Genomic DNA, 17,762 nt, shown 5'->3' with positions numbered 1-17,762 from the left:
GGAAGCAAAGCTAGGACGGCCCGCGTGTGCTAGTGTCCGTCCGCCTGAGACCTGAGGGACTGATCGCAAAGACGAGGATGGTGAGGGCAGCAGCTGTTAGGGGGGTGTGAGATTACGGGGCGACTGGAACAATCTAAATAGCGTTCATATGATCTTTCCAAGAATAATTCAGTCACTGCAGGGAAAGGTGTTGAAATGAAACCAAACGCCTTTTCCAGGTGCCATCTCCCCGCGGAGCAGTGACTTATGCAACAGGCTGGAGGTTAGTCAGAACTCCAGGATGCGCCCCAGACTAGGGGCAACATTCCCCAGCTCCACAACAGGGAGTCACCGATGATTTCAGCGCACACCTCCTCTTTCCTCTCCGCGTCGGCTTCCGCCCCGCGCGCCGCCAGCCAGCCGACCCGCCAACCTCTCCCCCGAGTAACGAGCACCGCCTACTGGCTGTCAGCCGCTCGGAGGTTTGGCTCCGCCCCCGAGCACAATGCGCATGCTCCCCAGTGCCCCTCCGCCTCCGCCTTCAGGCTTCTCGCGACAGCCTCCCAGCGGCGACCTGAATCTCGCGATAAAGGCTTATTGTCTCGCGGGACCGCGGCTTGCCGACGGGCTTTCTGGCGGCCCTGGCCGGGGAAGAGGAATTGCATGTGTTGCTTCAGCTGGCGGTAGTGGCGGGAGCGGAGGCGGCGGGGGTTGTGCGACCGCCTGGGTAACGACCCCTCGAGCCTCTCCCTCTTCCGAAGAGCTCGTAGAGAGCGTGGGGGGAAGCCGAGGTGCTGTCCGGCGGAAGGGGGCCGGGCCGGGCGTCTCCACACCCCCGCCCACATGGGCCCCTGTGGTGTCCCTGGGATTGCCCCTTCGCCTCGGATCTCCCCTAACTCCTGGCCGCCCATGTCGCCCCAGTGCTCTTACATTCTGCCCCTTGCCGATTCTTCCGCCCCCATTTTCTGTCTTCAGATTCTGGTCTCCCCGCCCCCTCCCACTCCCATCGCTTCCCGGATTCCTGTGTCCCTCGCTTGGCGTTTAGCTGCGCCCACACCCTGTACTCTGGGCACCTCTGGTCACTCATCCCTTCTTCGTAGGCTCTTTTAGCCTTTTATTTTATGTGGCCTTTATTGCAGTTTGCATCCCTCCCATTTCATCCCCAGACCTTTTGCCCCCTCACTACGGATCATCCTCCCCATCCTATTATCCCATTGCGTCCTCTTTCCACTAGAGCCCCCACCCCCCGACCCATTCTTCACAGTGCTTTTTCTCCCGTCACTTGCTTCCCTGTAGACCTGTGGAGCTGGTTGGTGGTGCGCCCAGAATTGGTCACATTTTATGGATCCTAATGCAGCTTGTATCCTTCACTTAAGAACAGAATGGAAACATTTAGGGTTGAGGTATTTCCAGTGGGCGGAAGTGAGGCTACCTCTGAACACTGCTTCTTTGAGGTCTTGGTCCAAAATAGTGAAAATGTGTTATTTTCCTTGTTTACAGGTTTGTGAGATGGCTGCTGATATTTCTGAGTCCGGTGGGCATGATTGCAAAGGAGACTCGAAGGGCAATACCAAGTTAGATGCAGACTACCCACTTCGAGTCCTTTACTGTGGAGGCAAGTGTTACAAAGCAGAAAATGGCTTTTGGTCACTTTGTTTTTATGCATTATGATTGTATATCACATTTGATCCTATTAATCCTTTTCTCATCTGTGCTGTTTGTGAAACCCTTAATTGGAGCCGCAAGGTTGGGGGTGGGGCACTGGTGAAGAGGAGGCATGGGTTTACAGATTTTCCCAACCTGTAATGACTTGTGTCTTGCTACTTGGCCTGGAAAAGCTTGCAGTCCAGTTGGAAGAGAGGCATGCAAATAGATTATTTCAACCTAATGTTACTTGCTGGTCTGCTATTAAAGGAGGACTTCTTGGAAGATACTGAGTCTGAAGAGATGACAAGGACTGGATAAAGTGGAGAAGGGCATCCCAGATGAAGTGAATGGCTGGCTATGCAAGAAAAGGCTTGGTGGATGCACATCTGTGGAAAATGAACAACTCTAGATTAGTATAGTGTTTATATTATAGGGAGGATGTCAGTAAGGAAAGAAGATGAGATTGGAGCGATGGGTAGTAGGACAGTCTTGAGAAAGTGTTCTTGGTTTGATTGATAATATGTGTATTAGATTGAATCAGGATTCTTTTTCCCTTGGAGTGTTTTTTCCTCATTTCTTTTCCCCTCATTTTCAATACAGAGATATTTGTGAGTTGGAAATGCTCTAATTTTATTAGTATTTTGGAAAGTTTGAAGGTCCAAGATAGCAAAAGAGGAAATAAATAATTTTTTTCAGGAAATATTTTTGATCGCTTACTCTGTACCTTGCAGTGTTTTAGGTACTGGGGACTAAGTGAATAAGTCAGAAAAGGCACTTGTGTTTGGAGACTTTACATACTGTGAGTGTAATAGAGACGTCATCTGGAGTTTAAGCACTATAGAAGCAGAGGGGATGTCACTGAGTTCAACAATTTTGTCAACTTGCCATTTATCAGATATCTTTGCTGATAAAATTACTATGCCTCAGTAAGAGTATGGGAATTCAGTAAGAGTAAGGCACAGGAATTCTTTGTAAGGTTGATTGAGTTTTGTTATGATATTGGTCTTTTTTTTTTTTTTTAATATTTTATTTATTTATTCATGAGAATACACAAAGAGGAGAGAGAGAGAGGCAGAGACACAGGCAGAGGGAGAAGCAGGCTCCATGCAGGGAGCCCGATGTGGGACTCCATCCTGGGTCTCCAGGATCACGCCCTGAGCTGTAGGCGGCGCTAAACCGCTGAGCCACCGGGGCTGCCCTGATATTGGTCTTATATGGTCATCTTATTGCCTTTGGAGTCACAGACTGAGGTCTGCATTCTGACTCCAGCATTACCAGCTATGTGACCTTGGGCAAGTTACCTAATTCACTTAAGATTTAGATGTCTGTTTTTTAAGATCTGTACAATGGAAATGATGATTGTATCCTGTCAGGTGACTTGTATAAAGCTTCTGACATAGCAGCTAACACAGAAACATAGTACAATTAAGTTTTATTGTAAGAGAAGTACATTAGTTTAGTATGGTTTATCTTTGTCAGATATAGTTAAGAGCTCTTGTTCTTTATATGCTATTTCATCTAATCTAAGACTCTGTTTTATAAGATTCACCATTATTTTATGTTCCACTAAGAAAAAACCTGTCAGATTGACGTGCCGTAATTATAAGATGCATCCCTATAAAAATGAAAAAAATTTAGAATTGATGAAATATGGTATATGAAAACCATCCTGTTAAATTGCTGTTAATGTGACTGCTACAGTGACTTTTGAATAACTGCACTAAATATGCAAACCACCCCAGTGGACCAGAGGTCCCTAACCTTTTAGAGAAAGGTTTATTTATTTCCCTCCCTAATTTGTATTGATAATCTAGGCCTAAACTGGGGACGGGGTTACTTCCTCAAGGAGTTTATGGTCTAGTTGTAGAAGAAGCAATATTAGAAAATATAAAATGCTAAATTAAATAGTACTGATTATAACTGTGAATTAGGAGTTGAGGAAAAGGCATCTTTTTCAGAGGAAGGTAGGCAAATTTCCAAGGAAATGAGAAGCCTCAGACAATGCATAGAATTTGCATGAAAGGTGAAGGAATTCATAAGAACAATATGGTAGTAAGATTTAATACAGTGTCTTCAGGGGAGAGGGAAAAGAAAGGGCTGATTGGAACAGAATGCTGATTGGCATAGACTGAGAAACAAGGTTAGGTTGAATGGGGTCATTTCTGGGGAGACATTTTGTCTTCAGGATTGTGACTTCAGACTCAATCTGAGTTTGAATCCTGACTCAGCCATCTACTCCCTTGTGTTACCTTGGCCAGTTTCCTCATCCATTAAAGACCCTACTTAGGAGAGTGTAGAGAAGGAATAATACTCTCAAAGGCTCCACCTTCTAATACCGTCACGTTGGATTAGAGTTTAAACATAGTAGTTTTGAGGGGACACAAACATTCAGACCATAGCAGAAGATATCTTGGTTGAAGATGCCTTGTTCTTCATGTTGCGTCACGTCAGCAAGTACATAATGTCAGGTTGTTCCACTATTAGTGATGTGAGGTTTGATGGTAAATGCTAGATCTTTGTGTCGAAAAGCTATGGTTTGCAGAAAGGGAAATTGACTTTAAAAGCAAATAACCGTGAGCCCAAAAGAACCATCCAGATGTTTGCATTATATTAGAATTTTGTCAAGCTGAATATTCTTTGAAATGATGTACAAAGTTTTATAGTTTAGCATTTGCTGAAATGGTATTTAACCTATAATTAAATTCTGAAAGTGTGACTGAATATCTGCACCTACTGGTTTTTTTTTTTTTTTTTTTTTCAAGATTTTATTCATTCATTCATGATAGAGAGAGGCAGAGACTCAGGCAGAGGGAGAAGCAGGCTCCATGCCGGAAGCCCGATGCGGGAGTCGATCCCGGACTCCAGGATCACGCCCTGGGCCAAAGGCAGGTGCCAAACCACTGAGCCACCCAGGGATCCCCTGCACCTACTGGTATTTGAACTTGAACTCTGAGGATTGTAGAGGTCTTGGTTAACCAGGGAGAGCTTTGGAGGAGAGATCTCCACACTTGAAATAAAGAGATACTAGGTTCCAGTTTTCTTCTGCCACCTACCATTTTTGTCCTTGGATGAGCTATTTAACCTTTCTTAGAGCATCATCTATAAAAAAAATGATGGGGGACACCCGGGAGGCTCAGCGGTTGAGCGTCGGCCTTCGGCTCAGGGCATGATCCTGGGATCCAGGATTGAGTACCATAAACCTCTGCCTGTGTTTCTGCCTCTCTCTCTCTCTTTCTCTTTCTTTGTCTCTCATGAATAAATAAATAAAGTCTTTAAAAAAAATAGTGATGGTGGGATGAGGAGAAGGCATACCACTGTCACATGGCTGGCACACAGCTGCCCTACCTGTGTATGTCATGTAATCTGATTTTGTGGTTAAGAGCTTCAGAAACTGGGACGTCTGAGTGGCTCAGTGGCTGAGTGTCTGCCTTGGCTCAAGGCGTGATCCTGGAGTTCTGGGATGGAGTCCCACATCGAGCTCCCTGCATGGAGTCTGCTTCTCCCTCTGCCTATGTCTTTGCCTCTCTCTTTCTGTGTCTCTCGTGAATAAATAAATAAAATGTTTATTTAAAAAAAGCTTCAGAAATTGGCCAGGGTTCAAATCCTGTTCTGCTAACCACATGCAGCAGGTTACTTACCTATCGGTAATGCAGATGTGGTATTTCTTACTTACATCATCACAGGGTAGTGATGATGACACATAATAATGCATATAACGATAATTGCTGTGATGAGAAATGCTCTGCTCCCTCACAAATCTCAAGATAATTGAGCACACTGAACTACTCTATTCTTCACCTTAAGAGAACAAAATAAACAGTTGACCCAGTAACAGAATTCTATTTAAACAGAATTCTATTTAAAATCAGGAAACCTTTTGAGTTCTAATTCTTTATCTCATGCAGCCTGTATGAGGACAAGATTGAACCTACATTCCTTTTAGCTTTATAAGGTGCTTAATCTTATGTAGGATAATATGAAAAAGGAAAGAAAACGTGTATTGCAAAGAAATGGTAGCAAAAGTGCTACTGAAGTCTATAAGTATGTTAGTATGAATAAAAACTGGTGGCTGTTTTGGTAAAACTATCAAAAGAACCAGTTCCTTTCAAGCTTTGTTGTATGGGGAATTGTTCTCAGCTTAGCTTCAGATGTATTAAAGTGGTTATGGTAAAACCTTAAGCTATGCAAGATAGTATAGTTTGATGTTCCATCAACTGACGGTTATAGTCTTTAGATTAGAAACAAAAAACTTAAGAGAAAATCTCTATGAACCATGTACCTTTTACCTCAAAAAAAAGTGTGATGGGTAGTATTTGAAAAGTGGTACAGAATTTATAGGAAAAAGTAGAAATGAAACATTTTGTCAGATTTAAAAGGCTGAGCCTTGTGTGTTTATATATATACATATATTTAAGTTTTCCAATCTTTTTTTTTCTCCATTTCCCCAGTCTGTTCATTACCAACAGAGGTAAGTCTTTTTCAAATTCTTTTTTTACCTTCTGCATTTGGGGTCATTGATTTTAGAGCTAGCCTGAGAACTTTTTTCTATTTTTCATATCTGTCATTTGATAGTACAGTTTTAACTTTTTATAGAGAATCTTGGATTAGAATAATTTTATAGTCTTAAAAATTGTTTTCTTAAGACTTTGTATCATATGTGTACATTGTGTACATCTCTTGCACTTGACTATACAGTTTGGACTTTGCTTGAAATTCATGAATAGTTAGCTAATAAAATAAGAGTAGCTTTAAAACCAAAATCTAATTTCTAAGCAGAGGAAAGCATAAATTAAAATTATGTATAAGATTTTCTGTTAATAAGCTTCTGAGTCAGGATCTGTTGGCAAGTCACAAAAATACTGAGACACCTGTGTGTCCAAAGCAAGAAATAAACATGCTTGGTTTTGTTTGCTGCTTTTTCTAATGCCCTTCTGTTTGATGGGGGAAAAAAATACTACAATGAGGAAGTGTTTAATCCTTTTTAAATTCTAATTGCTTATGGGGCATTTCCTGGTGGAACACAGAATTCTTGTGGATAAGACATTAGTGGGAGTGGTTAGTTTCATCATTCTTAATATAGCAAACATAGGGAATGACTTAATTAAAATGTATTGGTTGATTGAAAATGTTCTGTTGTGACTCAATTTGTTCTCCCCTCTAATCTCCCAGTACTGTGAATATATGCCTGATGTTGCTAAATGTCGACAGTGGTTAGAGAAGAATTTTCCAAATGAGTTTGCAAAACTTACTGTAGGTATGAACCTTTTTTTTCTTTCATCAAAGCTTGTGTATCTGAAACAAATGCACATAAGGCATTATTTTAAAGATAAGAAAGTGCTCCTTTATTTATATTTTTAAAATATTTTATTTATTCATGATAGACACAGAGAGGCAGAGACATAGGCAGAGGGAGAAACAAGTTCTCTGTAGGGAGCCTGATGTGGGACTTGATCCCAGGACCCCAAGAACACGACCTGAGCCAAAGGCAGACTCTCAACCAATGAGCCATTCAGGTGTCATGAAAGTGCTCCTTTAGTAGGATATTACAGAATTGTATTTATATCTATTAACTTTAAAACCATTTTATATTTTTGGGTTAAAATTCCTTATATAGAATCACACACAGTTTCATGTGTCTTAACTCTGAGAGAGTTCAGGATAACTTTCTTATAAGAAGAGTAATGGCTTAGGAGCAAATGTATTTTCAATCATTCATTTAACAAATTATTTCTTGTGAGTATACTATATACTACACATTGTTTTAGATGCTGGAGATAAAGTAGTAAACAAAAGATCTATTATTTGGAAATTATATTCTAGAAGAGGAGACTAAGTAAAATAAGACAAAATAAGTATGTTAAATAATGATAAGTAGAGAATGGGGAGATAAAAATTGTTGAGGGAGGAAATTGGAAATTTTGAGTGGTGGTAGGAAAGATTTTGCTGAAAAGACCAAATTTAAACAAAGATCTAAAGGAAGTAAGGGAGTGAGTCATTTGGATATCTGGGAGAACATTCCAGGTGCAGGGCAAGTGCAAAGGCCCTAAGGTAAAAGCTTACTTGTTATATTCAGGAAATCTCAAGGAAGCCTTTGTGTCTGGATCTTATTGAAGGAGGGGGAGAAGGGTCAGAGATGAAGTCAGAGAGGTAAGGCGGACCACACCCTAAAGGCCAAGACTTGGCATTTATTCAGGAGATGTGGAGCAGGAGAGCAGTAAGGTCGAACTTTTGTTTCAACAGCATCTCTGGCTGCTGTGCTAAAGAATAGACTGAAGAGGGGCACAGGCAGTAAAGGGAGACCAGATAGGAGGCCGCAGTAGTAATTAGGCCAGGAGACTGACCAGAATGGTAGCAGTGGAGGTGGGGAGAAGTGATCAGATTCTCAGTGTGTTTTGAAGGTAGAGCTGACAGTTTTCTGGTATGCTGCATGTGGGATGTGAGAAAAGGAGGCATCTAGGGTTTTGGCAACCAAAAGAATGGAGTTGCTGTTGCCAGAAGAAAGAAGACTACAGAGAACAGATTTCTTCAATTTTAAAATTGTTGGCTGCTCTTACAAGATTGGTGGAAATGAAGACAGTAGCAGGAAGAAGGGAAAGCCTGGGCTCAGAACAGGCCTATCAGGTGTACCCGGTGTTATTCCACCATTTGCTGCTTTGATTTTCAGATTGTTTTTAAGAAGCATAACCCCTGAAACATATAAGGCCTTTTTGGATAGTAGCTACAGTCATTGTTGGAAAAGAACCCTACAGTTAGGTGTTGCAGTCTGCATGGTCATGGTCAGCCTGGGACAGGACCTGCCTAGGACATGATAAGACCTGGGGAGGGAGTTGTCTTATTCAGGATGAGACCTCCTGTTGCATAGATAAGTATGTTTAGATAGGAAACACTCCTGCAGAGTGTGAGTGTTTCCTACTTCTTTCATGTGGGTGAAAAGATCCTAATCTTCACATATCAAAAACTTTGTTTTGTCTTCTGTCACCTTGCACTTGACCATAAAGACCAGAATTAGACTTGATAGAAATTTAACAGTATAATTGTTTGCTTTATAAGTGGCATGATCAGTTGTTGGCAAGATGCCTTATTTGTATACGAAGTTGCTCAAAGGTGATTTTTTTTTAAGGTTATATTGAAGTGATGTTAATGCTTTTGGATTTCACTGTTACATCTAGAAAATTCACCGAAACAAGAAGCTGGAATTAGTGAGGGTCAGGGCACAGCAGGGGAAGAGGAAGAGAAGAAAAAGCAAAAAAGAGGTAAGCCTAAATCCATGGCTTGATTTACATAAACACACTTTTCCTCTCTCAGAGGAAATAACATAATGAAGGCAGTCCTAAAGCCAGTAATATCTACCTGCTGATGTAATTCCATATGTGTACCCTACAGAGTGGTACAGAATCATATTCTCAGGATGACTGGATGCCATTTGATTTGGGCTTTATCAGTAAATTGGACCTAGGACAACATGCGTTAATTGCTGTGTGCATATGCAAAAAGCAACCAACCAGCTTGATGACTTCAAAATTTTGTTACCTTATTAAAATAACTATGTATTCTATGTAGAGTGAGGACATTTATAAAAGATTTTATTTATTTATTTATTTAAGATTTTATTTATTTCTTCATGAGAGACAGAGAGGCAAAGACATAGGCAGAGGGAGAAGCAGGCTCCATGCAGGGAGCCCAATGCAGGACTCGATCCCAGGACTCCAGGATTATGTCCTGGGTTGAAGGCAGGCGCTCAATTGCTGAACCACCCAAGCGTCCCTAAAAGATTTTATTCTCTCATTATGTTGTCAGCTCAGTTTATTTTATTTTATTTATTTATTTTTATTTTTTTATTTTATTTTTTTTATTTATTTTTTAAATAGCTGTCGCATATACCTGTTTACCTTTCCTAAAACGAATTCCTCTACTCTGGATTCTGTTCCTGCCTGTATCTTCTGCCTTGATTATTCTCCCCTATGACTAAAATTAGCTTATAAATAAGGACTTTGCATCTTTCAAGAAAAATGCCCATGTCTTCATTTGCCTTATCCTTTGCCCTGCCCTTCTTAACCAGACTTTTGTAGTAAGACTAGACTTACTGTCCTTGTTCTTCTGTCCTTCGTTGTTCATACTTAATTCCATCCTAAGCTGTCATGCCACTGAAATTCCTCTAATAGCAGCCAGGAGTGGCTCAGTCATTGCTAAGCAGTAAGAGCATTTGAGCACGCCTTTCTCGTTGAAACTCTTGTACTTCCTTGGTTTTTGTGACAGACTTCTTTCTTCATTTTCCCTGTCACTCCTCTTTGGTCTTCTGTGCAAACTTCTCCCTTCTGTCCCTTAAAAGTTGTATTTCCCAGGATCCTGTGCTTGGCCCTTTTACCTCCTCATTCGGCAGTTTTCTCCCTGAGTTTCACATTCTTAACTTCTGACATCACTCTACACTTGCAATTCCTAAATCTATACCTCTAGTCCTAGCCTAGTCTCTAGACTGGCACTGTGCATGGTCCCACAGATACCTCAAATGCAGTATTTCCAAAAAAAACCCAAACAAGTCCCAGGTATTTCCAAAAAAATACTTGGCATTTCCAAAAAAGCCAAACTAACAAGTCTTTTGGTTAAGCACAGCATGCTTTATCTAGTCATCTGAGCCAGGACCTGACTGACACTCATGTTGGTTTTCTTTCTTTCTTCCTTTTAATCATTTTATTTTTATTTTTATTTATTTATGATAGTCACACAGAGAGAGAGAGGCAGAGACACAGGCAGAGGGAGAAGCAGGCTCCATGCACTGGGAGCCTGACGTGGGATTCGATCCCGGGTCTCCAGGATCGCGCCCTGGGCCAAAGGCAGGCGCTAAACCGCTGCGCCACCTAGGGATCCCTTAATCATTTTTTTAATAGTCTCCTTCCGTAATTTATTTAGTACTAATTCTTTTTTTTTTTTTAATTCCTTTTGATTAGTTCTGAATTCTGTTTTTTCTCCTCCTTACTCTGGCCTCTGCCTAGTTGCCATTACCGTTACCACTGCTTTGTTAGGTTTTGATTTGATATATTTCCTCCTCAACTACTATAGGAGCTCTCTCTTGGCCTTATTCCTCAAATTCACCTTCCATGCTATAGGTTTATCTCATAAGGCCTAATCTGGTTTTTCCACTCTTCTATTCATTCAGTGGCTTTTTTTTCTTTCTTTTCTTTTCTTTTCTTTTCTTTTCTTTTCTTTTCTTTTCTTTTCTTTTCTTTTCTTTTCTTTTCTTTCTTTTCTTTTCTTTTTCTTTCTTTCTTTCTTTCTTTTTTTTTTTTTAAGATTTATTTATTCATGAGAGACACAGAGAGAGGCAGAGACATAGGCAGAGGGAGAACCAGGCTCCCTGCAGGGAGCCCAATGCGGAACTCAGATCGGAAGACCCTGGGATAATGACCTGAACCAAGGCAGAGGCTCAGCCACTGAGCCATCAGGCATCCCAGTGGCTTTTCTTCTGCCTCAGTATAAAATCAAATAACAGAGCTTGATGTGCTAGTCCTTTAATGACTGGTAGGTAATCTCTTGCTTTTCTGGCTTTATTTCCTGCATATACATAAACATCTTTCATCAGACAATTGTAGTTCTCAAGTATAATGCCTTCTCTTATCTTTTTACTTGTTCCCTTCTCCTGGGATATCCTTTCTTACCGGATCTCTCCAGTCCTTTTGCTTTCATCTGGACAGTTCTTCTACAGAACTAAGATGCCATTTCTTCTGTGAAATCTTTTCACAGAAGGTGCTCTTTCTTTTCTTTTCTGTCCTCCAAAGGGTAAGTAGGCTGTTCCTCTGAAAGCTATGGTAGTACAGTATATGTGGATTCTGTTATAGTATGTACCAGTTGCAGTAATTAAACCTTTTTTTGTCTCTCTTCACTAGACTGAGAGTCCCTGGAGGCCAGGGACTATGTTTTCTTCTGTTCATCTTTGTGTCCTCAGCCCTTAGTGCAGTGCTTGGTACAGATTACTTAATAAATATTTATTGAATAACTCATGCATGTGTTTATTACTTTTGTATTAGAAGCAAAAACTTTAGAAATTAATCTTTGGTACCTTTTAAAAATTAATAAGCTTAAAGAACAGCATTCTTTATATTAGACACTAAACAATTGATGCTAAGCTCATTTTTTTCATAAATGAAGGTGGAAGGGGTCAAATAAAGCAAAAAAAGAAGACTGTACCACAAAAAGTTACGATAGCCAAAATTCCTAGAGCAAAGAAGAAATATGTAACAAGAGTATGTGGCCTTGCAACTTTCGGTGAGTTTTAAGTATTAAGTAAGTTTTAAGTTTTAAAATGTGTGAACTATTTTCTTTTTGTTGCTCTCTGCCTCCCTGTCTGTCTGTCTTGCTCTTTCTTTTTTAATCCGGTTTCATGAAAATTTCACAGGTCTGTTTTTTGCTGAGAATATACAAAATGAGATTTTGCATGTCAAACTATAGCTTCAAAATAAAAATTTGATGTTTAAATCGTGTATAACTTTTTCCTTTCCAGAATACCTGCTTGAGCACTTTTTATGTGGATTGTGGAGGGCTAGGTAGGATTCCTTGAAGCCTATCAATACTGCTCCTCTGTCCCTTCAGGCTTGATGGCAAAAGGCTGCAAAATGGCTTGCGCCCTCTGGGAATGATAGTAGAGGGGGAGGGAATGTGGGTTTCAGCAGAATGTCCTGCTTTAGAGCTCTTTCTGGAGGCTTTGAATGAACAGTGAAATTGTAAACCAATGTCCCTTCATGTGACAACACAGTTGAAAAGCAATCATTAGATAGGTTTGTCTCCCTGCTGTAACTATTTCTCTTGTAAAAAGGGATAAACAAAAGAACTTCATTGTACTTGGAAATATATATGTAATGCTTGGAATTAATGAGTTCCTGGATTTATTTTGGTCTTACTATAGGAGTTACAAATAGTATAAATGATGCTTTTTTTGTGTTTTTTGTGATAGGATGCATGTTTTATTTGTTTATTTATTTATAAAATTCAATTAATTAACATACAGTATATTATTAGTTTCAGAGGTAGAGTTCAGTGATTCATCAGTCGCATATAACACCCAGTGCTCATTACATCACTTACCCTTCTTAACGCCCATCACCCAGTGGCTCCATCCTTCCTGAATAAAGCTACTTTCATGTGCTGAAGCTTTATTTGACCTTGAAAATATAAGTTAATGGTTAAGACCACTGTAGTAATTTGTAACTGTCATTCTGAAAGGAATATGAAACCCATTAAGGCGATCTGTTTTATGAAATTAAGATGCAGATTGAATTTCAAAATGGAAAAATATCTTTGATATACAATTCCAGTTATAGTCTTGCTGTTTGTTTTTTAAACAGAAATTGATCTTAAAGAAGCACAAAGATTTTTTGCTCAAAAATTCTCCTGTGGTGCCTCAGTAACAGGAGAGGATGAAATCATCATTCAGGGAGACTTTACAGATGACATAATTGATGTCATTCAGGAAAAATGGCCAGAGGTGAGTAGATAGAACATGTGCATCAGTGGTTATAAGTTTTTAAAGCAAGTTGCTTCCATGTTATTTAAAACCATAATTCATGTGATGTAATTATTTGTGTTTTATAGGTGGATGATGATAGTATCGAAGATCTTGGAGAAGTAAAGAAGTGATTTTGAAAATTTGTCTCTATTTAATGATCTGAACTGAGAGTTAATATGGCCAAAGGGAGAGAGGCCTTTTGAAAATATATATTTATCCTACAGTAAAACTGTAGACTACCCTCACCCTTGGCATTTTCACTGTTCTGTATAAGGCTGCTTGTTTTTTTTATTGCCAAAGTCTAATAAACGGGAGACTGTCATGCTTATGCATGAAATAGAATTTAGTCAAATAAAAATTTTTGGTCATTTGGTACTGACTTTTCTCTTTCTCTTTTTAACTTTTTATTTTTGGAAAAACACTAGATTTTTTTGTGCAACGCTTTTCTGTTTATTATCTTAAAAGAATCATGATTTGATTACATCATGATTTAAAGCTGAGTAATATTTTAAAGAATTTGAATTTTGAATTTTCGCTTCATCACCATTAATAACTGTCTCCTTGCTTCTTTGATGTGATAATTTTGAGATGCTTCGGCATCTAATAGATTTGTGGTTGAATTTGCTTCATTGTTACCAACCAAGTCCACTTCGTGGTCACATTAACTTAATGTTGGTAGGAGTTGTTCACGCTCTTCTGGAGATTATTTGGTAAAGTATATTAAAGCCTTAAAACCATCTGCAGTCTGACCCAGTAAGCCACTTAGTTGACATTATCCTAAAGATAGAATCATTCTTGCTTAAAACTGTGAGTGAGGGTGTTCATCACAATGTTACTCATAAAGATAAAAAAAATTGCAACTGAAACAAATGAACAATTGAGAAATGGTTGAGGAATGGTAGTGCACCATATGGTAGAATATTATGCATATTTTTAAAAATATTTTTCCAAAATACTTTGGAAACATGTTTGGTGATGTTAAGTGGGGAGCAGACCTCCAATATTACCACCACTGTTTTGAGTGGAAGGCCATTCAGAGATGCTACCAAGTTCTTATTCTGGCTATAAATTCTGGGAGTTAAGTTCTGCTAGCAAATTGGAAAGAATATACACCAATGCGCTCTCTCTCTATATATATATATGTATATGTGTGTATATATATGTATATGTGTATATATATATATACATACATACATATATATATATGGTCTGAGAAATAGCAGTTGAAATGAGTCTGTCTCACAAGAGAAACTGACAGTGAATTTTAATGAATGCAGTAAATGAATTTAAACTTTGTTTTTATAAAGGTATTTTAGGTGCTGCAAATTGAAAAAGAAGACTCCGGTATTTTAAATTGCTATAGACACCTTTAAGAAATTTAGAACCCATTGTTTATTGCCATGCAAATTACAACCTTGAATGAATGAGTGGTTTTTTTCAATATTTAAAATCTTAGAAAAAAATGTGTAGTAAGGATGCAAATTAAGAAAATGAAATTCTGCATTAACTGTGAATTTTACTAAATATGAGTGTCTGATGAAGCAAATTTATCCATCAAGACCATTTGGTATGTGTTGTGTATGTATTCTGTTGGTGCTGGAAGATGTCTCTGTGCCTGTATCAACCTTGTGACTCCATGTAAAGATTCTCAATGTTCACAGTTCTTGGCAAATGCAGTTTTAATCCATATAAAGCCAGCAGTGGATGTTACTGCAGGATAATGGAGGATTAAAATTGTCCTTGTGTATAACATGTGTGAATTTTTTTCTTCGACCTAAAATTTAAAATGCTGCATTAATCTCTGATTAAAATGTGCTAAGTCCAAGGATTGACTTTAATTCATATACTCTCTTTATGTATGTATTCTGTAAATGTTTTCATGGTCTAGTATTTTTAACAAAAAGAGTACTTAACCTTTAACAGCCTTATGTCATAATTGTAAACGATTTGCCACAATTAAGCTGGCAATTTGAATGCAAACCCAACTTTGATATGTAGTATTTTATTCTCTTAAAAAAAAAATAGATACTGACAAGTGATTTTACATTCCGTTTTAGTTACTACATAGGAGCCTCAGTAAATCAGCTGTTGCTTAAGAAAAGTACATGGTAAGAGCACCTGGGTGGTGCATGCAGTCTGTTAAAACAGGCGTGGGACGCTTGGTTTGGGCTCAGGTTGTGATCCAGGTGATCTCAGGCCTAAGATCCAACCCCCTCCCCCCCCCCCAATTAGGCTCCATGCTCAGAGCAGAGTCTGCTTGAGATTCTCTCCCCCTTTCCCTGCTCTCTGCCTTTCCCACTTGTGCTCTCTCTCTAAATCTATTTATTTGAGAGAGAGAGAGAGGAGGAGGGAGGGAGGGAGGGAAGAGAGTCCCAAGCAGACCTGTGCTGAGCACATATTCTGTTGGCAGGGCTCCATTTCAGGCCCTTGAGATCACAACCGGAACCAAAACCAAGAGTTGGATGCTTAACAGACTGTGCCACCCAGGAGCCCCATTAATAAATATTATAAAATACATGGTAGCTTTCTCACTCTTAAAAATTTGATAAATTGCAGAGCACCTGGGTGGCTCAGTGGTTGAGTGTCTGCCTTTGGCTCAGGTTGTGATCCCAGGGTCCTGGAATTGAGTCCTGCATTGGGCTCCCCTCAGGGAGCCTGCTTCTCCCTCTGCTTATGACTGCCTCTCTCTCTGTGTCTCTGAATAAATAGAATCTTTTTTTTTTTTTAAGATTTTATTTATTCATGAGAGAGAGAGAGGCAGAGACATAGGCAGAGGGAGAAGCAGGCTCCACGAAGGGAGCCTGATGTGGGACTTGATCCCGGGACTCCAGGATCACACCCTGGGCCGAAGGCAGGCACTAAACCGCTGAGCCACCCAGGGATCCCAAAATAAAGTCTTTAGTGTGATCCTGGAGACGCGGGATTGAGTCCCGCATCGGGCTCCCTGCATGGAGCCTGCTTCTCCCTCTGCCTATGTATGTCTCTGCCTCTCTCTGTGTCTCTCATGAATAAATAAAATCTTTAAGAAAGAAAAAAAATAAAAATTAAATTTTTTTTCCTGATAAATCAAATTTTAAAGAAGTCTACCTTTTATGTATTTGGTTTTTTAAAAATATTTTATTTGAGAATGCAAGAGAAAAAGAGCATAAGCAGGGGGAAGGGCAGAGGGAGAGGGAGAAGCAGACTCCCTGCTGAGCAGGGACCCTGATGCAGGGCTTGTGAGATCATGACCTGAGCTGAAGGTAGACATTCAACCAAGCCACCCAGGTGCCCCACAGTCTACCATTTAGATCCTGTTTTTATTTTCTAAGTTAGGAAATAAGGTAGGGAGACAGGAATGAGTCAGTTTATCAGAGGAAGTGTAAAGTCAGATAAAGTGTAATGCTTGGAGCTTTCATAAAACGTTTTATGTCATTTTTAAAAGATAATTTTTAAAGGTCTTTTCTGGTTTTGTTTTTAATTTTTTTTGAGAAAGAGAGGGGCAAAAGAGAGAGAATCCTAAGCAGGCTCCAGGTCCAGGGCTGAGCTTAAAGTGGTGCTCAATCTTTTATGATCTTGAGATAATGACCTGAGCCAAAACCAAGAGTTGGATGCTCAACTGACTGAGCCACCCAGGTGCCTCTTTTCTATTTTAAAGTAAACCTGCGGGAGTGAACTTAAAATATTGAGTTTTTGATATGCAACTAATTGCCATATTCCTCTCACCACACTCAATCCATAAAACAAGCCTAAGTGTTTTAAAGGTTTTGAGAATGCACGAGGGGGAATGGATTAGGAGCAGAGGGATAAACAGACTCCCCATTGAGCAGGAAGCCTAATGGGGGGCTCCATCCCAGGACCCTGAGATCACGATCTTAGCCAAAGTCCAATGCTTAACTGAATGAGCCACCCTGGCACCCTTAAGATTGTATTTGTAAGTAATCTTTACACCTGATGTGGGCCTTGAACTCAGGATCCTGAGATCAAGAGTAGCAGCTCCACTGACTCGGTCAGCCAGTTGCCCTTGTACACAAATTTTTACAATGAGTGTTAGGCATGTGGTTGCCTGGTTGATAAATACCCCATTTAAACAATGGTGAAATTTGGGAAACCTGAATTGAAATGCTCCTTAACTGGAAAGTTAACATTCAACCACTTTCCTTTTTATCTTTCTCATTCCACGGAGACTTAACTGTACAGTCATCTACTGATAGGATCCTTTTAACTAGTCAGAATTTACTTTCCTGATTTTAAATCTTGGACATCATCTTATTGGTTCTCAAACAACAACCTTATCCTAAGGAGGCAAATGCCACCCAAATCAGTAATGCCTCAAAGCAAGAAATTTTTTTTTCCATTTTCAGATTGTCTTTTATGAACACAAGGACACGCTTTGCTTATTCATAGTCAAAAGGTAAAGTTGATGGGACACCTGGGTGGCTCAGCGGTTAAGCGCGTCTGTCTTGGGCTCAGGGTGTGATCCTGGAGTCCCGGGATGGAGTCCCGCATCGGGCTTCCTGCATGGAGCCTGCTTCTCTATGTTCTGTCTCTCTGTGTCTCTCATTAATGAATAAATAAAATCTAAAAAAAAAAAAAAAAGTAAAGTTGAAATACTATCATACTATATTTGGTAATTTGTCTTGCCACTAATGCCATGTTA

At 39.7% G+C, this 17,762-nt stretch overlaps 1 protein-coding gene across 9 annotated transcripts; it reads left to right on the top strand.

The window, feature by feature from the left end:
* The first annotated feature begins 523 nt into the window (after positions 1–523).
* On the top strand, positions 524–14,873 carry DENR (density regulated re-initiation and release factor). Of its 9 annotated transcripts, none has more exons than XM_025473764.3 (9): positions 571–706; positions 1,276–1,382; positions 1,480–1,594; positions 6,075–6,094; positions 6,796–6,880; positions 8,796–8,879; positions 11,770–11,886; positions 12,963–13,102; positions 13,210–13,498. In XM_025473764.3, the coding sequence occupies exons 2-9, from the start codon at positions 1,362–1,364 to the stop codon at positions 13,252–13,254; spliced, it is 627 nt and encodes a 208-aa protein (XP_025329549.1). In that variant the 5' UTR covers positions 571–706; positions 1,276–1,361; the 3' UTR covers positions 13,255–13,498. The 9 variants fall into 9 exon arrangements, with proteins under 9 accessions (XP_025329551.1, XP_048957535.1, XP_025329549.1 ...); XM_049101576.1 differs by having other exon boundaries at positions 580–662; XM_025473766.3 differs by lacking the exon at positions 1,276–1,382 and having other exon boundaries at positions 524–662.
* Positions 14,874–17,762: the final 2,889 nt, after the last annotated feature.

This window comes from Canis lupus, chromosome 26 (genome assembly GCF_003254725.2).
Source record: "Canis lupus dingo isolate Sandy chromosome 26, ASM325472v2, whole genome shotgun sequence".
NCBI classification, from domain to species: Eukaryota; Metazoa; Chordata; class Mammalia; order Carnivora; family Canidae; genus Canis; species Canis lupus.
The sequence above is the reverse complement of the archived record's forward strand: the minus strand, read 5'-3'. Positions and strand labels throughout refer to the sequence as shown.